Genomic DNA, 27,854 nt, shown 5'->3' with positions numbered 1-27,854 from the left:
ATGAGACTCCTGAAAGGCAATGCAGATTAACTGTTTGATGGCCAGCACAAGGTGCAGCAGAGGACTGAGGACTATGAAACAAAAGAAACACATATGAACAAAGCTCTCTGGCAGGAAGGTCATGACATATAAAACATCGTGCCAAACATTCAGAATTCAATGTTACTGCCCATTAACTATTACCTTGCAAAACCAAAACAAAGCTCTCATTGTATGTCAGCTGAAGCATCATCAAACCCTGTCAGCTGTCTGCTTTCTCTCTTTCAATTCCTCTCCACTGGAAGGTCATGTCTTTCCTGCAGGCAGTGCTTGCTTTGTGCCAGCTACGGTCACCCCTCCTGCATACCCAGCCTCCAGAACAACTGGACCAAAGCTGAACTTCAAACTTTTATTTCACTGTGCTCTTGTTCTTGCTTCTTCTTTCTTTTATCCTCTGGGTAACCTACATACTTCCATAAACATTTACATCATATATATATTATATCTATATATCTGTTATGCTAATGGTTGCACAGTCTTATCTTACTTTCTCCTGTCTTTTGAAATCCTGACAGCTGCTTTGCTCATGCTCTGATTTACCCCTGCAAGTGTGAATAGACCATTCACATTTCATTGATGCAGATAGTTCTGGGCACTCACTAAGTACCTTTCAATAACTGGTAAACTCTAGAAGCCCTTTTCTCTATGTCCAGTACTGTCAGCATGAGTTGCTCCTGTCATTGCTGGAGCTAATGTTGTGATGAAGTGAGAAAATGCAAACTCTGGAAGATATTTTGATTACTCGAGGGAAAACACTTCCCCATTTAGGTTGCCTTCCTACTGCCCAATCTCTTTGGGACAGCAGGAAGTTAGAGGCCACCAGAACACTTTCTATGCTCCTTGGCAAATAAGGCACATATTTTTGTTTAGTGTAAGGGGTGTTGAGTTTAGGAAATAAAGACACAAATACCATCCCTCCAACACTGAAAAGAAGATCCAAAAAGTAACTTTAGGAAAAGCTTTTTCCTATGCACACAGCAGCCAGGTAGTGTTCTCTTCCTACCCCTCCATTTCCTTACTATCAGCCATGGAAGAGGAAGACAAGAGTCTTCATTTTTCTCACCTAAGTACAAAGGGGGTTGCCACTGAAGGAAAGGTAAAGGAGTGTTGAGGGGCAGCTAGAGAAACACCGTTCCTGACAGAAATAGGACTTGGACTGTCATAAAGTGTTAGTGGCCATATTTACATCTCTCCCATAAATCTGAGCCATTAGTATCAGGGGAAGGGGGGATCAAGAGAGAGCTCAGAGATTTAAAGACTTCTCCAAAAAACATGGTGTTAGCTTCTATAACCTGGAGGCTCAGAAACTGACTTCAAATTTCTTTGCATATGATGATTATTTAGTCTGTCTGTTCAGGGAATCTAAAGGCACTAGTCTTGGTGCATAAAGTGAGAAACATACATCAATCTGGGCAAGATTCATGCACTGTTTTCTTCAAGTCTGGAACATGGATTCAAACTCTAATCTGTCTGTCACTTTAAAAAACACTTCCACACTGGTGAAGATATGCTGATATGCTTCAGGTATGAGAGCTGTACTTGTAACTAAATGTAGACTTGTAATAAATGTACTGTTAGACACTGCTGGTTTCAGGCCTCAGAAACCCTGCAGCTTTACTGCATCAGACTTCTCATCTGTTTGCTGCAGCAACTTAAGTCATTTATTGTAAAGTCAGAATAAGAATACCTAGAGCAAGAAGGTTTGGAGAGAACTCATAAATGTGAATATGCTCTAGGACATAATAGGAAATTAAGCAGAACATAATTTTGTCATTTATTGCAGAGGGGTACACCAGTACTTTTGTATTAAGCCAATTTGAATGAAATGAGCCCTGTAGCAGTCCCCTCCAATGGAGCAAGTTTGTAAATATGGCATTAATTGCTATTATTGTCCTGTATGCAGTACCCTCCTTTGCTGCCAATGGTTCTGCACTTGTAGGAGTATGCTTATCTAATCAGATGTCGCCTGCCGTGTCATGCCTTTATGAAGTTAGCTTTGTTCTGATGTACAGTAATTATATTTAAGTTGCACTAGGCTGCACAGTTTAAATTAATAAATGACACTTTGGCACATCCTGACTGTAAAAGTTCTTGGAGTTAGTTTATTTAGAAGAAAAGAGAAGAAGGAAATTAAGTCCTCGATCTCCTATTACAGTATGTGCACAGATCACTACATCTGTGCAGAATGACAGAGCAAGCCAAGGAATAATTTACTGTGCTCTCAAAGAGGAAAAAATGTTGATTTTACCAAATATTTAGTGTTACTGAAACATTTATATCCCTTTCATGCAATCTATTCTGTACCTGAGCAGCCTAAAACTCACATACCTGTAGGTGTTCGGGTTCTTTCTGTGTTACAGATAATTCAAACTCAAGAGTGACTCCTTTAAAAAAAAGTGGTTTAGTCAAGTTAAAAAAGGTCAAACATCTTGTGTTTTCTCATATTCACTTGTATATATATTAGAAGAAATGAGTCTGCCAGGCTAAAGACACACTTTATGTCTCAGACATATTGATAATGCTATTGAGACTTAATGTGAATTTGTATTTTGAGCTTATTTAGCTGAGTTGAAAGACTTGATCCTTAATTTAAAGTGGTTATTTATTTTTAAAATCATTTTAGTCATTCTAAAGAAAACTTCCATAAGGGAAGCACTATCAGTCTTTTTAACTAAAATGGCACAAATAGTATCTTTTTAATATGGTGCCTATTGTATTTAAGGCTTGAGCTACAATAAGCACAATGCTCTTTCCAATTCCCCATCTAAAAGAAAGGTGATTTTCTTTATTCAAACCTCTTGATCCAACAAAGAAAGGGAGAGGAGATAAACACAGCTCTTTGTAGTACTGCTTAGAAGTAAAGGTTAATCATGAAGTGCAGAGCTGTTTTTAGATGTTTCAAAATGTAAAACAGATGAATTCGCACCTTCCTCATAAATGGGTCGTTCTAGTTAAAACTTTGAGAAATGAATTCCTGGCTCTGCTTCTTTTTACAGAGAAAAATAACATAGTGGCCTTCTGGGGCAAGATCTTTAAAGATTTTCGATGAGATTTATGTGGCAGAAAGAGCTCTCAGAGACAAATCGATATAACTAAGTACAGCGCTCTCATACAATCATGCTGATCAGGAAAACTGGCTGCATCATCACAGGGCTGTCATTTTCTCACTTGCGTGGTGTGAGATTGCCTAAGGTTTCTTACAACATTGAAATCAAACCCTCCAGTTGACAGCAGAAAGTGACAGCAGGGGTTCAGGGTAAAGGAACTGCATCTTCTTGAGCTTGTGCCTTGTTAAACACATTTCTTTTTCTGACAGACTCGCGATTCCCATTCCTTGGCACCATATTACCTGCACAGACACATTCTCAGGTTGCATCTCTCTTTCTATTAGATAATTTTTATAAACAAATGTGAGGCCAAAGATTTCAAGGAAAAAGAACAGTCTTACACTTTTTATACATCCAACACTTTTCTTTGTTTGTGGCATTTTTAATCAGTCTCTTTGCAAGGAACAGAAAGACAGTGCCTCATCTTGAAGTGTTAAGATATTTCTGATCCTCATTTCTTCACTCCCTCATCATCAGATGAACCTGTTCTGTGGTATGTTTTTATTTGTCTCCTTCTACTTGATGCTAATTCCCACTGCTCTGGGCAGTGCTCTGGTTTTGTTTTGCTGCTGTTAGGCACAGTCATGTTGGTGCTGCTGAGGAACTGGTTACAGTAGGACTCTGCTGTTCTCAGTACCACACGGAGAAAATGGCAATTCCCACCCCAGCAAACTATAGGTAGCAAACATATGAAGGAATTCAGGTGTAAACCAGTAAAATCAGGAAATGAGGAGCTCAGCCTGCCTAGTCACTTCTGAAAATCCTGTTAGATGTCTACATGCAGGTCTCATATATGCTTACATACTGTAAGTATGTAAACCTATAAACCTGGACTGGCATCCCAGAAGCATCTGAAGGAGGACATTCCCACTGAATGCCATTCCAGTCTTTCCTAGCTGAGCATAGACTCTGCTTGTTCAAATGCACCCACCAGTCTTACATATGTACATGAGTTATGGAGAACCTGTACAGGTCCGGGCAGTTTGAATATAAGATATGCACCAGTGAGCTATCAAACAAATGGGAAGAGAAAGTCCTACTTGCAAAAAATGAAGGCTAAAGATATTTGTTTGTGTATGGGTGTCTAACTGTGGCTTAGCAATTCAAGCTTGCTGCTGATGGACATTAAAAGCACGAAGCAGTGTGAAAAAGAGACACTATCCAGTATATTTTATGGAAATGTCCCCCACAGATTTTTAAGGTCAGTTCTGCTACTTAGCTATTAATCTTAAATACATGAAAAAAAAGTCACATGAAAAATTAGTCAAAATGTTAGCTGTACTTGTAATAAGAGGTGGAGAGCATACAAATTAGGGAGAGAGAAGGAAGAAGAAAGGAATTTAAGGGATCGACACAGGGGAAAAGAGAAACTTAAGAAGAAAATGAACATTCCCTGTAAATATCTTCAAGGTAACAATGTAAATGAAGGAAGGAAATTACACCAAGTCTCAGAAGACAACAGAAAAAGAAGTAATAGCCATAAGCAAAGAAAGAAAAAGTTCAGCCTAAACATGAGCAAAACTCTAAGAGTAATTAGGCTAGTGAAAAATTCAAAGGTAGCTGAGGTGCAATTAATGCACATATTCAAGAAGACTGGACTAAAAATAAAAAGATGAAGAGAACACATTTGTTAAAGTTGAGAGGAAACAAACTTAAACATTTTAAGTTTTGAGAGGAAACAAAGAAGAAAGTGTTCTCTGGCATCCTGTTGGTGATTTTTCTCCACAATGACCTGGTTAACTTCAGATTGGCACAGTGATTAAATTGTGTTGCTTGCAACATACCTGTTTTCTCATGGTGCCTGCTTGTTCATTATTGAATATCTTTTTTTTTTTTTTTTTTTTTTTTTTTTTTTGTGACAGCTGACATCAGTGCTATTCTTTTTTTTTCTTTTCCTTATTTGACTTCTCAGCAGTTTTAATTCAGCCACGGCATCTCCTCTCATCATTTTGTTCCCTTTCCATCCAGCTCCTTCAATTATTCTGTAGACACAGATGCTACTTTTGCAGTGAGCACCGGTTTGAATGCATGCTCCTTCAGTTGCACTTGCCTCAAACATTTTGAATTCTGCCTTGTTCTGAGAGAGCCTGGAGTTGGTCAGGTATATGTGACTGTTAAAAGCTGTGCAAATGGATGACCCTAGTTCAACATGGGTCTGGTTTTCAACAGGCATTTTCCTTCTAGAGACATCTGTGTTTCACTAAGTGCATTATGATTTAGTACGTAGCGTAGATGCTGTTTCATCAGCAGTATCTCCTTGATGTTTTGACAAACTGTAAATTCATGCTTTTAAAATCTGTTACCTGGATGCCAAGGTTTCATTTCAAGGTTCGACTTTCAGCTCAATATAGATGCTCATTAAAGTCAAAGGAAGGACCCTACTGACTCAGATGAGTTAAGAAAGAGACCTTATACTTCTATTAAAGCTTAAGTAACCCTGAACATAAATTTGCCATTTGGATCCTTTACTGTGCAGTCAATACAACAGTTTCCACTTCTGCTGTCACAGATGGTATTCCAATTCCATGCTCTATGTCCTCACACAACTCTCCATACCTTTGTATGCAAGTGCTCAAAAACCCATAACAGACTTACCCTTCCAATTCCCAAAGTCAGGAAGAGCTTCTTTCTGCCTTTCCAGATGGGTGATAGACTCTCATTTAAAAAAGGAGTTGCACAGCTACATAACTTTGGTGACCTGTGCCAAAAGAACTTTGTGGTGTCCTAGTACCTCTTGAGTTTTTCCTGGAAAAAGCACTTGAACCAGAGTTTCCTAGTGTGGCTGTAACAAAGAGAAAGAAGGATAGAGCTGTAGCCCTGCTATGGATGCAAGGGCAGGTTGGCCTGGCAGTAAGGAGCTTGTGCCTGACCAGGGACACTGACAGGAGACAAAGGGGAGAGAAAGGAAAGACAAAGTTCATAATCCCTTAACGTTTTTCTCCTCATTTTGCCATTCTAAAGTTGCCCTTGCTGGGGTTAATTAACAACTATGAATGCCAGTGCTACAGGAACAAAGTAGATTGCAGTTTTTACCCCTCTCCTACATTTTCCGTTGCTGTGACTGGACCTCAGGATGTGACCTCTGTAAATGCTCTCTCATTACTTTCTTACTAATTAGTCTCATTTCATTTATGAGTTATATTAGCTGGGGATTTTACATAGTTTAACACATTAAAAAATAAAGCTTCTTGACATTTGAAAATACTCTCACTTTGGAGAAACTGTCAGTCCTCTTTACATCTGCACATAAGGGGATGGTTGAAAGAGTCATCTGGGGATAAAGAAGCGTTCTCCTCACAGCAATGGCTATGCAAAGTGTTAAGGAGGCCATGCCATGCTGGCTTAATGTAAGCACTTGTGTCTTATAGCTATATGCCACAAATGTTTAAAGCCTAGATTCAACTCACGTAACTATGGGTGTTAGACTGTTCAGAAAGATAAAAGAGGTGTCACCCTTTGCTTCTCAGACAAGAGGGGGTGATTCATCCTGCCTAAGCCATGAACTAGTCTCTGGAGACATGGCTTTCTCTCTCCACTTATCACAGCAGGGGCCTAGGGGGGGCATATCTATGACTTCAGTGTCTGCTGCTTGGTAGGATGTGATTCAGCCTTAGAGTTTAGTATGATAAAAGAACTTACTAGAAGTTCTTGATTTTGGAGTATTCTGTTTTTTTCTACAGGTGCAAGTGACTGCAAGTTCTAGCTTCAAACATGGCCTCTAAGAGCTGGTTGTGCTGTCCACCACTCTGTGCATACATGCATGTAAACTGCAGGGAAATGTCACTGAAAAGTCATCCTAGAGCAGCAGAAGCCAAATCAGCACATTTCCTCCCTTATGTTGGCTAAAGCACTTAAAAAACCAGAGACCATTCTGAAGAGCCAGGTACAATCACAGCTTGCTGTGATTCACCTTTAGCAGAATAACAGTCTTCCATCTGTTCCCCACTATCTCACCTCCTCGGAAATGTGACTGGGATTAAGAAGGATTAAACTTCTGATAGTGCCATGCCAGAAGTCAAAAGAGGAGCTTCTTTGTCTCTGTTCACTGGAACCTCTTCTGAAGGGGTGTCTCCTTCAGACTTGCCTTCTCTACACATGCCTCCTTGTACGGAAAAAACGCTGAACAAAAGAAACTGAGTTAAGGTGAGCAACTTCAGTTGTATTACAAGTTTTAAGACATAAGGATATTATCTATTCTGAAAGTCCCTGATGATTTATTTAGTGGGAATATTTCTACATTGTTTCCTTTAACATCAGAGAAAATGTGCCTTTGGAGAGGCATAGCTTTTATCTCATCCCTTTTAAAATCACACCACTGATCTCAAAAGAAAGGCTACGCCATGTCAGAATTTAAAACATTCACCTTATGGCTGTCACCCAAAGTAGATGAAATATATGCCATTGAGTTTTAAATGACTGCTTATGCTGCCAGTCACAGTCAGATCCTGAACTGAATGATGTAAGTTCCCTCTGTTTCCCTGAAAGTGATGAAGCTGAATCTTTTTATACCAGAAAAGGATCTGGCCCTTAAGTCTCAGTGTCTTCCAAATCCAAAGTAATTTTATCCACCTGAATAATTTATCGTCATAACCTATTTTTCATTAATTTGACTATGCTCTCGTTCCTCTCGGGCTTGGTACTTCCAGAGTAGCTCTACTGCAAAAAACAATGATGTGAAATTAGCACTTTCTTACTCAGCAGATCTCTTTCCTGTGAGAAGTCAGAAAGAGTGCTGCTTAACTTACCATGAAAAGCACTAAAATCTCTCTTTTGCCCCTTCCTTGCTTTCTACCCAAAAGGACCAGTGGAGCCAGGGGGAAGCAAACAGGTCAGGATTTTTGTCTCTTGTATTTCTGTGACAGTCAACCAAGCTCCAGGGCCACCTGGGCAGCCTGTGGGTCTCTGGGTTGTGACCAGCATGACCCTCCCGCTGCCGACAGTGAAGTTGTAGCTCCCAGTAGAGTTTGCAGACCTGCTGCCACTGATAGCAAGTGAAAACAATGTGATTTCCCACTTCCAGCTGATGTACTCATCTCAACAGAGACAGACAGTCATGTGTTTAAAATTAATTTTAGGCATAAGGATCACAGGACAATGACCACTAAAATTCTAGGGACTGGAAAACAGATGAAGCTGTTGGTTGATGTGCTGTAAAACATCTCAGGTGTGAACACTTCTGTGCTAATCCTGAGGAATTAGTTTGGCTAAAATACATTCTGGAATCAGACTGGGGGGCCCAAGATCAAGTAATATTTGGGGACAATTACTGAAGAAGCTGGTTGTTCATACAGAGACCAATAAAGTAACATTGGCATAAGTTCTCTTGAGGAAGACAAGACATTTTGACGCAATATTCCCCCCAGTGTATCCAATTTTTTTTTTCTACTTTTCCAGGTAAGTCCTTTCTAAAACTCACACTGAAAATTCAAGATAAGCTTTCCTCAAGAAAGCATATGCAATATGTTGTAAAAATAGGAACTTTCAAAATAACTTTGAATTTTCCTTTGCCATAGGATATCATTTATTACAAGGATGTTCTTCAAATTTAGACAGTCTCTAACATATGACTAAGTCTGAAGTCACTTTGTCTGTCAAAAGGTAAAGGGCAAATGAGTTATCAGGGCAGCTGGGTCATCAGAATTCCTTCTCTTTGGACCTGATGTAGTAAAAAATATCCTCAATCTTCCAAACAACTGAAGTCCCAAAAGGCCACAAATCCTAGCCTTGCAACAGGCCAACTTATCCAACACAAAGGTCAGCATCATTAAACAGAATAAACAAGCCAATCCAAGAGCCAGAAATGACAGATCTGCCTGGAGGGGAAGGAGTCATGCAGCTGTCTCTCTGGGCCTCCTTCATTTCCACACTTGCACAGTCCCAAGCTTCTTTGCACACACCCACACTTGCTCTCCTGTTTTTCACTCCATACACACATGTGCACACATATACCTGTACATTGGGTGCATGCATGGGACCAGGCAAAAATCCCCTCAAAACATGGGAATCCATGAGATAGGCCATTACCAAACAGTATGGAAACAGCAGCTGATGGAATTGAGCCCTTCTGATCATGTACTGTCCTCTGGACTGCTAGCCTCACTCCTCACTCCTCCTTGCCTTGCAGGAAATAGTTCTTTGATCAGGGGTTAACAACAGCTTGTAGAGTGGAGAACCTGTTTCTACTTCCAGTTCTCACTACCATCTCACCAGTTTCTGCCAGTCAAGGCTGGGCTAAAACCCATTCTCATTCCTCTGCTTCTCACCAGCTGAAAAGGCACAGGATGTGCTCCCATCAGCCCTGGTACTGGCACACAACACTCCCAGCTCGGGATCATGCTCCAGGCCACACCTCCACCTTCCATTACTGCCCTGGAGCCTGCAGCCACCAATCCTCCTGCAGCACACATGGCAGCACAAGACTAAGAAGAGGGGATGCTTCTCTCTTTTTGTGATGTTTACCTATGGCCCCCTCTACCTATCTACAGCCCAAATATATCTCAAACAATTAATTTTCAAGGAACTAACTTAGGCACTTTGCAGCCAAGTACTTTTAACATATGAGAGCACAGCTGTTTGCATGCTTATTTCCTTCTGTCACCATGCTGTCCTGTGCTTAGAGTCATACTAACCTCTACTGGATTTGGTGGTTACAGACCTAAAAAAACCCTACAGGCATTAGCAGCAGGCTGTGAATCCAGGAGGGAGACCTGCTTTCTCCTGTGTGTGTGTATAACAGGCCCAAACCTCAGCTCCAACACAATGTGACCATGTTGCTTGTTCCTACCCGAGTGATGCCTGTCACACACTGTCCCAAGGTACTCAGCAGTGGCCTTGGAGCTACGAGCTTGAGCTGCCACAGCAGGAGCTCAGCAGCAAATGTGAGCATGCTGGCTGTGGAGAGAGGCTCCCACCATGCAGGACCAGCCACCTGAGTTTTCTTTCACTTTTTAAAATTGCTTTTATAAGTTTCAGGATGAAAGAGATTAGGTAAAGCCCCATTCTAGGCTGCTGTGCATGAAATTTAAAATACCTATATTAATGCAGAAATAAGCCAACTACAACATCTAAAGCTAAATGCTGTAAATAAGTAGCTGTGCAGTTGGAGGACTGGACAAATCTCAGTTGAGACTTGACAGATTCAGGTTTTGTTCTCATTTCTACCCTTGACCTGTTCCGTGACTTTGAGTAAGTCATTGTTTCCTTTCTATTTCTTTCTGGGTCAGGAACTGCCTGTCATTTTGTATTCATACAGCTGGCATGAAAAGCCCCAGCTGCAGTGAAGATCTCTGGACACTACTTCAATAAAACCAATATCTAAACACCTGTTAAAAATAGACCATAGAGAAGCCTTTTTCTTTCCTTGGTAAAAAGGTATCATGTTTCAATGAGTGAAAATTTCAGATGTTTCATTAAGTAAATAAATATATACATGCATAACTGCATTTACACCAAACACACACATATTCAACTATGTTCCTAATTAAAATCTGGAACACTATCACAACTTTACTAGATTACTTCCCATCCCTGTATCTCTAAGATACTATCATCTCACTTCTAATAGATTTGCTATATCTTACCAATAAGATTTATTTTCTAGCTTTGCATAAAACTCAATTCTAAATGCATTTTTTAAAGCCATCATTATCCCAAGCACACGGCACAGAATTGTATTTATGTTACAATGAAACCTCGTATTTTTCAGTCTGTATTTGAAAGTAGTTAACATTTTTCTATCCAAATCAATCTGCTTCTCAGCAGTCAGTGCTGAAATAAGCTTTTTTTCTAGCGTTTTCGGCATCTGTTCTGCCTTGTCTTACCTCTCTCTCCTCACTTACACGTATAAATGTCCATTTATAAGCTTCCAGCTGAAATAGATGCGAAACTTAATCCAATTGCATAAATTCACAACATAAGCTGCAAAAAGTGCATCACTGCATGCCTCAAGAATTCACAGCCTCTCTGAAAATGTCTGACAGAATCCTTGGAATTGTACTGGAAAGATTCAGTACTTTATTTCCACAGATGTGCAGCAAGGTTTTTGTTCTTGCTGTGGGCACTTGATTTCTGATATAAGTGTTGAGGTGTGACTTGCAAAGAGTTGAAGGTCATTTATTTTCTAGTCTCAGTGAGCAAGGAATTGATGCCCTATCTGCTAAGCAGAAGTAAGGGTCAGGGAACCTTGAAATAGAAGATAGTAGTGCTACAGATCACATTAAGAACAAATAAACAATGAAAACATTGAAAAATAATAATAATTAAAATAAAAGTAATGGGAGCATAGGTAATGGGAAGCCTTAAAAACCTGTTTTGGGCTAAAGCCATTGAGTTCTCAGAAAGTTTTGAGGTCTTGTAAGATTAAAAGTGTCACACTATTTTGGATGTCTGGTCAAGCCCTGGCTCAAAAACTAGAAAGCAATAACTTACAGATTGATTTTGATTGTTAATGTACTGACATCAACTGAGATGGGATATTGGTTGTAAAATCTGACACATTCTGACAGGTGGAACACACATTTAAAATGTTTGGGTTTTGGAAGAAGGAAACAGACAGCAGCATTGAATGACAGAAATTTTAAACATCTAGGATAAGGAAATTTTTTTTCCCCCCTCAGATGGTGTATTTATTTTTTCTTAATGACAAAGTTTAAAGCCGCTTATGTATTTTGACAATGTTTTTCATCACAAGAACAAAAGGTAAGAGCAGTAACCTTGAATGCCCTAATCAATGAGACAATTAAAAATTCTTACCTTACAGAATTTTATTTTTTTTAATATAAAAAATAAATTTATAATTGGATACAGAATAGTATTAGCATTTTCAAATGCTGCTGGATTGAGAAATGGCTGCTTTTTGTTTGTCAGTTCAAGTATCCCTCTGGAAACAGCTGCAATACTTGAATTGTAATTCTAGTTGGCAGCAAAAACTGGTCACCATGTCAGAACTGTTCTGACAGAGTAAATGACTGAAGGAGGAAACCTGCAGGGAAGTAACTTTATTTTTTTTTAGAAAGAAGTAACTCTATTTTTTTTTAGAAATGTTGGCTGAGCTTGCATCAGTGGGGTCCCATGGGTTCCCCTCACCACCATCCCCATCTTTAAATAAGTAACAAGCTACCTCCAGTGACAAACACCCACCCATCACTGCCACAGCACTTCTGGACCACTGATGCTTCTGCCACCAGCCAAAGTTCACAATTTGTCAGCTCAAGAGCCTGTCCTTTGCTAATGGATTACTTTTGAAATGTCTGCTCAAAGTGGAAGGTTTTATTTATTTATTTATTCTAAAGAGGTGTACAAGCAACACACTGTTTGGACTCTGGTTTCCTATAACAGAGTCCCCAGTCTTCTTGATCATTGCTTTCCAAGTCTCCACAGGAAAAAGGCAATGAGGGTGTCAGTGCCCAGCCTGCACGGCCACGTTCTTTTTTCTTCCTTGAAGACCCTCTCAGGCCTGGCAAGAGAACCATAGCAGGCTTGAAAGTACAATACTAAAGCCACAGACAAAGGCATCCACTGAATGAGGCATCACTGCCCTCCCACAGACATCCTGAGCCCTGGTCCACAGTGACAACTCCATCCTTTTCACCTCTTAGTAACAGAACAGTCCCTCCACAAAGGTGTTGTGAAGAGCAATAAAATCACACGACTGACACTTTCAGGTACGATAGTATTGTAAGTCACAGGCAAATCACTTGTACCCTTATTCAGGAAAGGTTTTGAAATCTTCTTGAGGAATGAAGTGATGACTCAGGCAAAGGGAAATATACTTAGCAAGACTCTGGGTGCTCCCTTTGTCACCTGTAGCAGGCAGGTGAAGAAAAGGGCCTCTAGGTAAGCCTGCTCCCTGATGGATAGAGAAAGACACACAGGTGGAACATGCAGCTGATTGAATCTTAAGGCCCCAGAAAGAATGTGAATCTATGATGTGGGGAGTGGGTAGGAAGGGGGAGAAGCAGGGTGGATGTACAGGTCACAGAAATCTCTGTTGCAACACCATCCTCATCAAAGACAATGCATAGTGGTAAATGATGCAGATGAACAACTCCCTGAGCTCTTACAAGGCTTTACAAACTTCCACAAAAAGAAACTTTTTACAAGTGAACCACTTATTTCATTTAAATATGTAGCCCATATAATCAGAGTCTTTGAAGTAGGGAGACAGATGATCAGGATTTGCCTTTTGATCTTTCCAAATTGTTTTATCAAGTAACAACTATGCCTGAAGTCTTTTCTGGGAAACTTTATTAGCAACGACGTTTACAACAATCTTAGAGACCAAGGTTCTCTTAGTACTGCTGCTAAGTAATCTTCCAGAAATTGAAATCTTACAAAACGAACTTAGGGTCTACAAATAACATAATGAATTTTATGTAAATTCAGTTGAAATACCCAAACAAATCAGCTACAATTCTATTCAATGCTCTGTACATATTCACAATAAAAATATTCACAGGATCTGCTGGATTCACACAGATCCCAGTCTTGCTCTTTATTCATCTACTTGTACCCAACTCAATGGAGCTTGCAAGAGAACCTCTAGCTCAGAGAACAGAGAACAGGCTCTGAAGCAAAAAAGAACTGACTTTATCAGTAAACCAGACACGCCCCCACACCTCCAAAAGAGCAGCACAAGCTGCGTAGTTATAAGCTACAGCTGTTCCACTGATTAGCACGAGTGCAATGATAATTTTTACCAAGGCAACTTGAAGAGGCTTCCCCTCCTTGGTGGCTGTTGTAAAGGACTGTGCTCACATTTCACATTCTACACAACTCCTGAAATCAACAGGAACATTCACAGCCACTGCTTTTAGACAGCCCATACACAGAAAGACAGTGGGGTTGGAATACAGGAAACAGGATTTTTTTTACCTTTTGTTTCTTGTTCTGAAGACAAAGAAAACAAAAATGCTTCAGGCAATCTTCCTAGCCCACACTTACATAGCAAAAAAGGGAAAATAGCCCACTTGTAAAAACACAGTTATCACCAACATCTTATTGACGAAAGCCTAAAACTCATTAACTGCAGTAACTGGAATGCAGAAATTATTTCAAAAGTTTGTTTTTCCCAAGCAATTTCCGGGTCAAAGAAGAAAGTCTTGAGTTCCTCCCCCAATGCAGCCTATCTGATAAATTCAATCTATTTTAATGAAAATATTTACGAATAAGACCACAGTCTTCTTACAGCTGAAAAGTGAAATTGTATATAGGAATAATGAAAGTAATGTTAAAACTATGAGCTAACAATTCCAATTTGGGTTTCTTTGGTGATGTCAAATACGATGAAATTTGCTAAGCAATCATACACCTGAAAATGAAGTAATTTTCTATTAATTAAACATATGCAACTGTTCACAGTTAAGAGGGAAAAATAAAATAATGGTTTACACGATTACACTTGACCCTCTAGCACTGCACCATTTCATCTTACTGCTAGAAGCAGATGAGCAATTATACAAAAGAATTTGAAATACAAAAGTCTTGTGGACAGGGGACTTGCTGGAGCTTTTCAAGCTTCCTACTCTTGAGAAGCATTTCAGCTTTTTATTTACCGACTGAAGTTAAAAGAAGTTACAATCACTTCTCAAAAGTCAAATGGCAGCAGAATTCAGCAGAGAGCAGCTCCCTGCCTTTACCTTGTTTTTATTCCTTTCATTATTATCACTCTCTAAATTACAGAATGTGTTTGTTTTTTTATTTTCTCTCATCCTCTGAAATGGATTTTAAGCATCAATCCATTAGGAAAAGGCAAATCATAGAGCTGGAAGAAGTGAGGTAGTGTTGTGGGCTCAAGTATAACCCCCCCCTCCCCCATTTAAGTGCATCTCACATTGCAAGTGTAGAAAAAGTATGCTTCTGAAAATACAAATATTGATTACCTCAGAAGTGAAACTTTGGGAAGACATTTCTGTAGTCTGAATTTTTCAGCTTCATTTGGTGTCTACTTTGGCACCTGCAATGAAGTGCTTCTCCTGATGTCCACCCCACACCAGAGAGGTGCTCCAGACAAGTGCTGAAGAAGCTGCTCAGTGCACAGTGGCCGTCAGACAGAAGTTTTCTTTCATGAGTCGGCATGAATTCCTTGGGCCAGACTTGTGCATCCATGCTGCCCCCTACTTTAACACATACAACTGTGGGACATGTGGGACATGCTTAAATGACTGGCCAAAAAGGATCTTTTCTTCTTTCAGGAAGAAAACGCAAAGCTAAGGAAAATAAGGGTTCAATCTGTTTCGCTTATCAGAAAGGAAAGATGAAAAATGACTACACAATACCTACCAAGGGACAGTATTAACTGAGAACCAGCTTAATGGAAATGAATGGCTTGAAGCAGCAAAATTAAAAGAACAAATAACACTGATAACCAGTGGGAAAAAATACCAACAGACACAGTGGATTTTTAATTTCTGGTGCTGTTCAAAGCTTTTATAGAAGAAACATCTGTCTGTCTAATACAAGCCACAGACACCAAAAAAACCCAAGGAAACTGGGTGACTTAAAACTGCACACCACTTTGGGGATAAATTCTGCCCTTCTTTTGGCAAAAACTGTTTTCAATGAAACTCTCTGGAACAGCAGCCATATAGAGTGTTTCTAATACATCATTTCACAGTAATGGCCACACTGGTATCTTCCTGTGAAAGAAATCCATTAAAGTAGACACCAGCCTGACAGAACAAGAAGCTCAAAAAGAAACTAAACTTGTTAATGTAAACTACATGTACATTCTCTACAAAAACTGCCATTCTCTGGCTTCATAATTATCTTCTCCTTCAAGTCTTGTAACAGTGATTTAAAAAAAAAAAAACTACTCAATCTTCCACACGCATCTGTGCTACATTTTAGACGTGTCATCCGCTGTTCAAAGCAAAACTGAGTATCTCCTTTTAATTACTGCACCATTTTCTGTAAAAAGGGCCTGAACTTTAAAGCTCTGGTTTAGCAGACTCAAGAAGTAAATTTAGCTGCAAAATGTAAGTTAGGTACATGCTTAAGTGCTCAGCTGAATCAGTTTTTCATAATACTTTCCTTCCCCTCACAGCAGAGTTCATGCAATAACTTGGCTGGTCACTGATAACACAGCACTTAGACATAGGAGACAACTGGTAAACAGCTTTTCCTCCTATTAGATTTTGAAATTAATACTTTATTACTTCATACAAGACAGTAAAAATAATAAAAATAATCAACAACTTTCCATAAAAATTAAAAGGATTTAAACCCAAATCTTATTAAAAAGCTAAACTTAAAAGCAAACTAAAGAAATACTATATTTGCACACAGTTTTAAAGGAAGATATTACAATTTTCTTTTTGATATCAACAGGCACTCTTCATTCATCTGCAAGAAACTAGGTTAGGTCTCCATAGGCCACAGACAGAGTTATTAAGTAAGTAAATATGCCACTGCTTCTGTGCCCTTTTATTTCCTTGCTTCTTCAGTCTCCTCTGACTCTCTCTCTTGATGCTCTCTTTCCCACCTCAATTCTTTCAACTCTTGTCTGTACTTCCGTTCAATGAACCGTTTCTGATGGGCCATCTGGGGAAAGTTATCTGACACAAGGAGAAATATTTTACATTAATATACAAACTGGTAACAGAGAAAGCCTTAGCTCATTTTGTTTTAAACTTTGATGTTATTAGAGGTAGGGGGGAACAATGTTGTTCCCATTTTTACTCATTTATTTCTTATAATGCATTGTAAACCAGGATTGTTTCATAAGACATTGGTTTCTTCATGATTTCTTTACATCTGTTTCTCCTGCTACAAAGCGCTGCCAAATCTAATATACTCACAAAAACAAAATATAAAATCCTGGTATAGAGACATGGCCAGGTAATACCTGGATTTTACATTCTGTTCCCTTAGCAACTGGTGGTCGATACTGAAAAATGAATATGAAACTACTGTCAATGCTGTCAGGGTTTTTTGTCTTGCTCTCACTCCAAAAAGTATGAGTTTCAAGCATTGCACAGATGTTTCCATTATTTTTATTATTGTTTTAGACCATGCAGAAGCAACTATATGCCCCACACTATGGCGGGGATTCTAATGGGAAAGTAATAGTGTAGCAAGATGGAACGCAGTTAAGTCTGTTCCTGAAAAAGTTAATGCTTGGCTATGTACCAGAAGGCAGCCTTAGCATAGTCTAAGAGCATGGATGAGTGAAGACTGCCTGAAACAGACTGGACAAGGCTGAGGTGATGGAGAAATAGCTGGGGAGATGGATGCTTCTGCTTTCAGGCATTTGTCCATTGGCTGATGTGTAGGTGCACATTAGTACTGAGTCTGGAAGAAGAGCTTATGTAAGTGAACAGAATTGCTCTCACTTTAGTGCATGGCTCACAGAATGTGATGTTTTCTGCATGACCAGGGTGCTGACATCCACATGTGTCTGTGCTGTGGAGACCTGCACCCTCCAGGCAGTCAGAAAGCAAAGGGGTGGCAGAGTATGTGACAGGCTACAGTTGGTGGTGAATCCTGCTGGGATCACACAGGGCCCTGGGATCAGCACTGGCTACCAGATCAGTCTGAGATGAATGCAAAAGGTTACTACACTGACCTTTAAAGCCATAAATTTGGTAGATGTCTCAGCAAAGGACTGCTCTCTCTCTCACTGGCTATTGAGAGAGAATTCAGCTGTGGCTTCTCAGGGAGGAGTACCTTAGCATCAAGGTTTTTCCGCCTGGGCACCAAGCTTTTTCCTCCTTTTTCTGGGTCCCAGGCAGCACAGATTCTCAGCTAGAGAATGCGGTATAGAAGCCACATAAACTGCAGGAGTTTGTGGTAGAGCAGAATTACTTTCTACTGCTTTGTTTTATTGGCCAGTGAAATTTGTGCCCTTTATTATATGTGCTACAGGAATAAAAGGTTTATTCATCAGTTATTTACAACTTGAGCATAGGAGAGTAGTATTTATTTAAACCAGAAAGCAATCTGAACAAAATTGGTTTTACATTGCTGTTGTTTTTAAAAAGACTAGTGCTTTGTTTAATGGAGGTTCTGGGATATTTTGTTGCTCATGTGCCCCATAAAATGAAAATCAGATTTTCAGTACTGCCTGTAACATGATTCTTTAAGAACTCAGCTTGGTAGCAACCTGTTCTAATATGTTTAGGATGGTAAGAAGGAAACTCATGTAATAAATTCATCATGGCTATCATATAAATAGGTATATGAAAACTACTTTCACTTGAAGTTAACTACTTTTGCGTTAACAAGCCCAACAAACAAACCAAACCAAACAACTCTACTGCACCACCATATACATAATACAACAGGGGCACTTAAGGGTTGTGTAACATCCATTTGGAAAGACAATAAAAACTTGACTGGCAAGGCACAGAGAAACTAACTTGAAAGTTGGCTCTGTTTTGAATTGAAGGGCAGCAGGAGCACAGACCTCTAGAGTTCTACAGTATTTAAACAAATATATGTGTCAGAAGATAGCTGTGAAGTCCTTGGATTGATAGGCCATGAAACTCACAGCTCTCTTGAGTGGTGATACTGTCACAAGAAAATTCAAAGAAAACTTCAGTAACATCTTGCAGATACTCAGCAGAGAAGGGAAGTTACATTTTTCTACTTGTCAAATTTACTGGTGGTGAGAAGTATACGCTTAGCAGATGGATATAAAAACATATCTGAACTACACAGATTCACTGCCTTCTGAAATATTTAAGCTCTTGAATTTCCAGATGCAGAGATAACAGATTAAAAACCTTTGACATCTGAGGAACTGCATGTGTTTCCTTTGAATAAAATGCAAAAAATGGACTTTCCATGTTCGTTTCAATAGAGAATTTCTGCTGCACAAAATGCTTGTAATCTATTTGCTTACAGGTCACCCAGACCTGGCACCTTAACCCAACTGGCCAAAGTTATTTCATATAAGAAGCTTGCTCACACTCATTCATATCTGGGACTACATTTCAATGAAGGACTGCTCCTATGCTGGCTATGCAGCATGTAATTTAGAGAGATGTATACACAGATCCCTGGGTCTGCAGCTGATGTATTAGCCCTTCTTGACAGATAAATATCGATTTAAATTGTTGGGGATCTGCCTCTTAGATTTTAACCTAGTCTACTGGTAATCTAGGGATCAAATTCTATCTTCTAAGGTTGCACTTTGCTCCTCCCCTGAATTAAAGGGTGAGACAACCTGAGCATCAGAGACTATGCAGTCTTATCCTACTGCAAGCATAAGCATGGAAAACCTCAATGAAACTCTACTGCACAGGGTTCCCTTGAAGTTGCATCCTCTGTAGCTGATCAGCTCCTGTTAACAAATACCTGTTGGGATCATATTAACTTCAACTGCTACAAAACTGTCATGAAAGTACTAAGAGAAAAACCTGCTGCTTAGAAGGTGACAGCACTTAGCATATGTGTTCTGTTCAAAACTTATCCCCCACAAAATCTGCACCTTGCCTCACTAAAGAACTAGGAAATAAACTATGAATTCTCTGTTGCCCAAATATCTTACATTTTTCAAGTGCGTCCATTGCAGCTCCCATTTCTGCTTGCTGGATACTGTGAAAGCCAAACAAAAACATGTTACACGAGATCTAAGCTGTACAGAAAAAACTAAAGTTTCTGCCAAAGTGAAGCACTAGTTACTATTTTGTAATGAAACTTCTGGGATAACCAGCAGTTTGTAATTCCGAGTCTATGATATATCAGCCATTCCATAAATACGTGAGCAATAGTACTACAGCTCCAGTAGAATATTTCTTAAGTTAGACCAATAACATTAACAAAATATCCCAGGCTATTCTTCACTTAAGCATTGTTTTTACTTAAGAGAAAAAAAGCAACAAAATCACAGATGCATGAATGTCTAAAAAAGCAATGCTATTTTTATAACCACCATCAGATTTGGTAGCATAAAATGAGGTTTTTGGGGTTCATGGTTGAAGTCTTTGAACTCTTAGAATAATTCTAAAATGCTTAAAAGTAGTAACCTCAGAAAAAAAAAAAAAAGGGTAATAGTGGCACTCTTAACTTGTCAGTGTAAGCTGCATAGTAATCCAACAGCAAATACCAAGATAAAGACACTATTTTCTGGAAGTTGTTCTGCAGTTACTACTCCGAGAGCCACAAATAGTTAGCATTAGAGAGCACAAATAGTTAGCTAGCCACCTTGAAGGCAAGTTCACCAAAAGAATCTTAAGATCCAAAATTATACCAACATTGAACCCTTCAGGTACTCCTAAAGCAGAGAAATTTGAAGAAGGCTCTACAGCTTTCTTTTCCTAAGGCAGACCATACAATGCTCTATCTCCATGGTAGTCATTTTGGACACCACCACACTCTAACACCATGTGATTAATTTTTTACTATACCTTGGACCTTTACCACATCCTATTCTTTCCCCTTTGAAGTAGACAGCTACTGTGTACGTCCTGGCATGAGAAGGTCCCACTGTCTGCAAGGTCCTGAAAGAAGAAATATTTTATTCAAGCAGGGAGTATTAAAACACAAAATCTGTTTGTGGCACACAGCTCACCAGGCTTTCAGTCTGGTCAATACATATAGTGTTAATTAATGCAAAACATTGAGCAAGGGTAGAAGGATGTCTGTATAGATCACATTAACCCAGAGATTACCGGAACAGTATTTATATCGATCACATTTATTACTCCAGGCTCACTCAAGAGCACCACCTGAAAATTAAAACTTTATTTAACCTAAAGGCAAAAATGCAAACTGTAACATGAAGTGCTGAAATACTGTGAAAACACTTGTAATAAAGTAATAAATTATGCAGAGCTGTGCAATTGCAAGTAAATGCACCCATACAATTATGTGTGCACTAAAAGTTTAGTCCCTGGGAGTTTTGCAGGTAACAAGGTTTTATAAGGAATTTGTATTAGACATGGTAGTTCTCTACACTGAATTATCACAGTACAAAGAAATTTTCCATCAGCTTTGAAAAGTTAAGTTTGTCACAAAACAAACTTTCCATTTGACCTGAAGTCTAGGACATACATCAACAACCATCTAAAAGGGAAAAGGTAATTCCCTAGCTGTGCAATGAATTGCTTCTTTTGCAGTTTCTTACAGCTGTCCCAAATCTCTCCCTACTTTCAGATCAAGTTCTGTCCGCTGCCTTGTTTCTTTTTAGAAGAAGCACAAATTTCACATCAATTTTTAAAGTATCTAACTAAAGTACTCTATCTCTCCCTGCACTGTGACATGAGCAAATAAAACCTACCCTGAATTTAAAAGCAATAGTAGTGACTGCAGTGAAACAGATAACCCCAAGAAAAGGAATTTAACAAGATAATAGGAAGATAACAGCGGATTACTAGGTCTGAGCTGTACTATAAAAATCAATTTATCATCACAACAAAACAAAACAAACATTTGGGACTTGATATTAAGTGGTTTTTACAAAAATGGGAAATTGTTTTTTATTGAATTCGTCCCCCTCACCCAAGACAAAGCCCTGAACCCTCACACAGACAGACCGAGGAGTCAAACCTGCAGAGCACTGGCTGCAGTGTTAAGGGGATGGCACTTCTGAAGTGCAGTGTGTGTCACTGTCACTGAACTGCTACACTGCATTGGAAACCTTACTTCAGTACGTGTGACATATGCACTTACACTTTTGTTCTTCATATTTTATGATATAATAATCCCAACAACACAAGCCTTAAATTTTCATAGCCTTTATCTCTTCTTTTGGGGCTAACATTGCACCCTTTCCTACACTAACTGAATGGATATGGATGCAATATACAGCCTAAGGTTTATTATTTATTATCTTTTTGAAGCAGCTATTACACAATTTAGCAACTGGAAGTGAAAAGGGAGATCTATCCCATCCAGCTTCAGGTATCTAACCGAGGTGTACAAGTTAAAAGGTTCACTGCCCTGAGCTCTTTGTCATTGAACACGGGAACATTTGTCAGCTGAACCGCACAGCAAAAATGTCCAAAACTTGTGCTGCCCTTCAGTGCCTGACTGTGGATGAGAAACAGTGCCTATAATGGGGAGATGCAACATAAGGCATCATTATGTTTGCTTAATAATATCAAGAAACTTCATCTGTTACTGAGAATAGAATGGAGATATCTTGACCTCATAACAAAACAGCCATTTTGTTTAACTCTTTTCATTTAATACTGCCATTCCTTACATTAAAAGAAAAACAAATATAGAACTATGCCAATTAAATACACTCCAAAATAAAAACTCTTTTTCCCTTACAACTGTAAAGGTAAAATGCTTAGTAATTCTTCCTTGCAATGGCTTAAAACACCTAAGCCTTAGAAAACAGTATTTTCCATCTTCAGACAAAGAAAGACTGTAGGGCTTGGATAACGACAATAAAAGCAAACTATGGAGAAAATGTAGGGTGACTGATTACATCTTGCTCCATATACAAGGAAGATTTATAATTAGCTGGTATCCATAAGAAGCCTGTTCTTACTTGTAAAGAGGAATGTCCGGCTCTTTTCCTTCTGTCCTGAGAGTCAAGCAGCACTGCTGAAGCTGAGATTTAGGATCATTCCAATCTTGATTTAAAATAAACTCCTATAGGAAGTCCACAAAGATGCTTTTATGATTGAGAGATTGTAGTAAGAGTTTCAAATGCTACAATGTGTTAAAACACAGTGGCAGGAAAGTAGGAAACTGACTGGTCTTACCTTTAGCCGTGGAAAAAAGCAAACATTCATGAAAGTGTGAACGTATTCCAAATCTTTATCAATGTAAAGGGCAGCAATAAAAGCTGGGGGGAAAAAAAGGTACTGTCACTCCTCCAAGGAGAGCATTACTGGCTTGCACTTTTAGAAACAAGTATCTCTGAGTACTTTAAAGCCAAATTCAGTTATGTTTCAGAGCAGTAATCTGATGAGGGTATTATACTGCATACTTGGGGGAAAAAAAAAAATCAAGTTGACCAAGAGATTAAGTGATTTACCCAAATCCACCCAGTCATATAAAGTTCTAGAAACAACACTCTGCTCCTAATCTCACATTTTAACCAGGAGACCATGAATACTTACAAATAAATCACTACTGGGTACCATAAAATAATTTGATATAAATCATTCCTGTTTGTGTGCTATTTTCTCTTGCTTACAGGATTTTGCAAAAGCCAAGTGATCTGAATGCCTTCTAAAATACATCAAAATATACAAGATAGGGATTAACTTTCTTTGCAGAACATTTATCACTGTTTCCAGTTCATAGGAAAGAAGGTAGCACAAACTTCCAAAAATCAACTAAAAGTAATTTCATTTCCATGTACCCTTTCCTCTTATGGAGTGACCATTTTAAAACCTTCTCAAATGCAGATAAATGAACCACAGAAATATCCACCTACAGAAGGAAGTAATGGTCTTCCAACAGTGTCAAGAATATACTAATTAAACACTGAAACTGCTGTTAAATAGCTCAAGTCAGAGTATAAGCATTAACTTTGAAGACATGGTTTTTGACCTGGTCATCCCAACCCCTCAATTTCTAAGCCTTCAACTTTCTAACTGCAATTATGCCTCCTTCATGCTTTTATACAGACTTCAAAAATCTAGGCTAGTCTTCAGAAATCTGGCTTTCAGAGGTATAGGCATAATTCATTTGGAAACCCGAACATACATTTTTAACATCAATTTAGGGGCTTTCTAATGGCTTTCTTAAACAAGCCCCAAGGAAAAGGAAGTCATTAAGTACTAAGTTATTATAACCAAATTAACTCACATTCTAAGAGATCAGCCAAAGTCTTAGTTCGAAGAGTTACAGGTCTTTTTGTCTTGTCATTAGTGATGGCAAACTCTTGCATGCCCAGCTCTTCTGCCACCTTGGCCTGTGTCCTGTTGTTCACCAAAGAACTTCTCAACAGCTGCAAAGGAAAGATGTTCCATTCCATAGTAACAATTACCAATAACAAACTACAAAACCTAGGAGAGCTGGAAAGAAAAAGTTACTTTTATCCTTGAGGTTTCTCACTTCTCTCAGTTTACTGATGCTTTGATTCAGGACATCTCAAGTGATTTATATAGACACACACTCTGTCACTCTTTCTACTGATGATTTTTCTTTCTGTTTCAATTCTTCTCACCAATCTTTACTTATTCTATGGACACAATCTTATTCTACTTTTCCTGCTTGCTTGCTTTTTTGCTTTAAATGGAACAGCATTAAAGAAGTTAAGAGCTACTATAGGACACCTTACTTCTGTATATATGTCATGCATTTAAAATGCTTGTTTGTGAGCTTCCTTGCAATTATGTACCATCTCTTCATGAGTCCTGTACTTTCTTGGCTAATCTGCAGTTTTCTAGTTTAAGTAATACACAGTTGTATACATTTTCCCACATAAAGTGTAAGTAAACAATATTCTGGGGTCCACGGAACAGCCCCCAGTGTCCACCAAATAATAAATAAGTATGTGATGACTGAAACAAATAAACATTAAAGCAAGATAGTTCAGTGTTTCAGAATGAGCAGATGAGGAAGCTGCTCTATTCCTTTGTTCAGAGAAAAAAATTACACAGATGGACAGTCTGTATGCACTATTTGCTCTGCTAGAAGGCAGCACAGCTGAGCCAATGCATCCCGGACACAGATCTGCCCTAACATGTTCCATATATGACAATGTCAAGGATGTGTCATGAAAATACTTAACCTTGGGTCCAGACAGATTACTTAAACATAGAGCTCTAGCAAAGACACAGAGCTCCCACATAGCTTAAAGGAGTATTCTGGAATTTTAGGGAGAATTTCTGAACCTTTGGAGAGGTCAGCGTTTTTCCTGCTTGTTTGCTTTTTTGCTTTAAATGGGACAGCATTAAAGAAGTTACAACTACTACAAGAGGTAGGAGTGAGAAGTAAAGAATGTCTCTCTTTTCCACAACTTATGTGCAAGCTAGAGTCGAGATGCTGCACACACATTTTTTCCTTTTTTTTGTCTTCCATATCACATTTGCTCAGCTTATTAGATACAAGTTATATGCTACCTGGCTCCAGCACGTCAGCTGGGCTTATGAAAAATCAAGATTTATTTGCTGCACTTGATACTTCATCTCTCACAACAGATAAACAAAGAACAGTATGTTCATAATTTGTTTGTCAATGATGTATGAAGCAGATACTCATAACTTGATCTTCGTAAACTAGGCAAACTGCAGACAGTATTATTACCTATCTCCCTAACTTTTCTTTAAACTCATTTACTACTTGTTCCTTTTTCAAAATTCTTTCCTTTTATGTCCTTAAGATAAATAAACTATACTTTCCCCAACAATATCCTAAGTACAGTATCCTAATATGCAACCTATGAGACAGAAGTGCAGTGTCCCAAGAGAAAAAATCTGTTTCTTGTAAGGGGAGAAGAAGGATTTCTTTTGTTTTCTTTGCAGACTATCTATTTTGATGGGATCCATAATCATGATTAGTAGTATCATAAAACAAAAGAGTAACATATACACTACTCAGTGAATTAGAGATAGAAAAAAAGTGCCCAGTTATCCTCTTAGCACTGTGGTTATCAATTTGCTCTGTATTAGAATTCACCTCCTCTCTAAGTGTGATTGAGCAAGAAACTTAATTCCTCTTAATGATATAGAGAAGACACAGTCTCTGTGCAGCAGCTTTTTTAGAGTTAGTCTCTACACTGGTAACAGCCTGCATCACTGCAGATGCTGTGACACATGATATGCTCAACTGGAGCTTGACTTCAATTACAAAGCAGTTTTTTCCTAATTCTTCCATCTTCACCCAACATATCACTACTCATGACTGTACCAGAAGAATGTATCCATAACATACTGTATCCATACAGTACTGTAGAAGCTGTATCTTCCAGCATCCAACAAAATCTCAACTTCTTTTCTGGTACATTATTTGGCTATCTCCAAGTATGTAGATGATACTATGTTCGCCTTTCTTTTTCTTAAGTATAGTTATTTTACAGACATCTCTCCACAAGCAATCACTCCACACTGGGGAAGCCACTGCATTGCCAGTCAAGTAGAATCCTTCACCAAAATTGCCCTCAACACACCAGACACCATTTAGTTGATGTTGTATTACTACTTCAAATTTAAGTATGTTCCCAGATGACAGGAGAAAGAGCTTAGTGTTTGCTGTTTCTCTTCAGATTCCACTTTATCAGTCTCCTTTCTCAGATGTCTCATTTCATTTGTCATCAAATTTAAAAACATTTTAAAATAATTTTCTTTTTCTCTACACATGAACACATCTCCACAGTTCAAATTTTATTTTAGGCATTGCCTGCTTTTTCATCTTTTTATGTGTTTTCAGCATCCACTCCACTTTAACTTTGCAGTTTTGCCTAAAAACTGAAGTGTGCAACTTGTACTTTCCAACTCATTAATCATTACATTAAGCAACAAAAAGACATTCTCATCATTGTTCTGAGCATTTACACCCATTAACAGCAACATCCCATATCCTTCTGGCCAAATAGCTCTTGCAAGAGTTGTAAGACCACGGATGCCTACATTCTTAAAAGTCATGTAGAAAGCAAAAAACCCCACCAGGCTTTATATCCTGTCTCCTCAATGGTGCAGAAGAATCCATACAAATATAACTGAAACTTAAGAAATGGTGAAAAAAAACTCAAGTAACTTTTAGTCACAGCATGTACTTTTTTCCTCTCTTGTAAATAGCTTTAGCCCAAAAGATTCAAGAATCATATTCTTGATAACACACTGCCTGCTAGAGACTTAGCATTGTCATCCTTTATTGATCTGAGGAAACCCCTCTAAAATTAGGCTACTTCCTAACTTTAACTAGAAAACTTGACTCACATTCCTGATATATGTATTGCTTGCTGATCAAGTAAACTAAGAAAATTTAGTAAGCCCAACAAAATTTGTTACTTTCAAACAAAGACACAACTCTCTAGCTGCAGAGCTAAATGCAACAATCAGGGAAAACCTAGTCATACCACCATGCTGTGTTTAAAGTACTCTAAATTGTTGAAAGGTCCCCAAACTTAGTTGCTCAAAGCCCAGATAAGAGAGGCTAAAAGGCTATAGCAATCAACAGATGACTATAACTATAACAAAATTCAATTCAAAAGCTACCTCAGGAAGTCCAGATTGAAGACAAGAAGAAAACCAGACCAAAATAAATTGTAAAACCTTTTTATCAGGATGTATAACCCTGCCTGTATGCATGTTCAACAGACTAGAAGTCAGGAATAAAAAAAAGTCACATGATACATCTATTTGAATAAATGGTTTAAGACACTCATCTTTAAACAAGAACTAGTCTTAATCTTCAATTTCATTGCTGACATCTTTAAAAATTTTGATCCATTTCACAGACTGAACAGAAGTTATTGCAGTGGGCTCATAAATCACCATTTTCTATTCATTGCAGTGCTCATGACTTAAAATTAACAAAGCCTTATTAAGACCAGTGGTTGCTGAGGCTTCTTTTATTAATCAAACTCAGAACAATTCACTAGCTGTTCTGATAATTTTGGTCTCCATCCCACTCTTGCTCTTATGGAGAATATGATTGATGGCAGCCTCACCGTTAAGTGCCCTTCATGATGATCGGGGAAATGTATGAATAAATACTCTGTGGCTACCAACTGCATTATGGAGTCACCCAGGAATTCCATCCTCTGGTTGTGGCCTCTGAAAAATGAGACATCAATGCAGCAAAATCAATAAGCACTCATGAGGAAAAAACCAAAACCAGCATGCACACACAAATTAA

At 38.6% G+C, this 27,854-nt stretch overlaps 1 protein-coding gene across 1 annotated transcript in view; it reads right to left on the bottom strand.

Annotated features, from left to right (window-relative positions):
• Nucleotides 1–13,376: 13,376 nt before the first annotated feature.
• DROSHA (drosha ribonuclease III) overlaps nucleotides 13,377–27,854 on the bottom strand; it is a 73,842-nt gene continuing 59,364 nt past the window's right edge. Inside the window, exons 26-32 of the mRNA XM_053985567.1 lie at nucleotides 27,667–27,772; nucleotides 23,859–24,000; nucleotides 22,805–22,887; nucleotides 22,588–22,691; nucleotides 20,495–20,587; nucleotides 19,636–19,682; nucleotides 13,377–16,699 (exon numbers count right to left, since the gene is read on the bottom strand). Of these exons, the coding sequence (XP_053841542.1) occupies nucleotides 16,569–16,699; nucleotides 19,636–19,682; nucleotides 20,495–20,587; nucleotides 22,588–22,691; nucleotides 22,805–22,887; nucleotides 23,859–24,000; nucleotides 27,667–27,772 (706 nt within the window). The 3' untranslated portion in view covers nucleotides 13,377–16,568. The remainder of the gene's footprint in view (nucleotides 16,700–19,635; nucleotides 19,683–20,494; nucleotides 20,588–22,587; nucleotides 22,692–22,804; nucleotides 22,888–23,858; nucleotides 24,001–27,666; nucleotides 27,773–27,854) is intronic.

Source organism: Vidua macroura, chromosome 1 (genome assembly GCF_024509145.1).
Source record: "Vidua macroura isolate BioBank_ID:100142 chromosome 1, ASM2450914v1, whole genome shotgun sequence".
NCBI classification, from domain to species: domain Eukaryota; kingdom Metazoa; phylum Chordata; class Aves; order Passeriformes; family Viduidae; genus Vidua; species Vidua macroura.
This window is presented reverse-complemented; position numbering and strand designations above follow the sequence as displayed.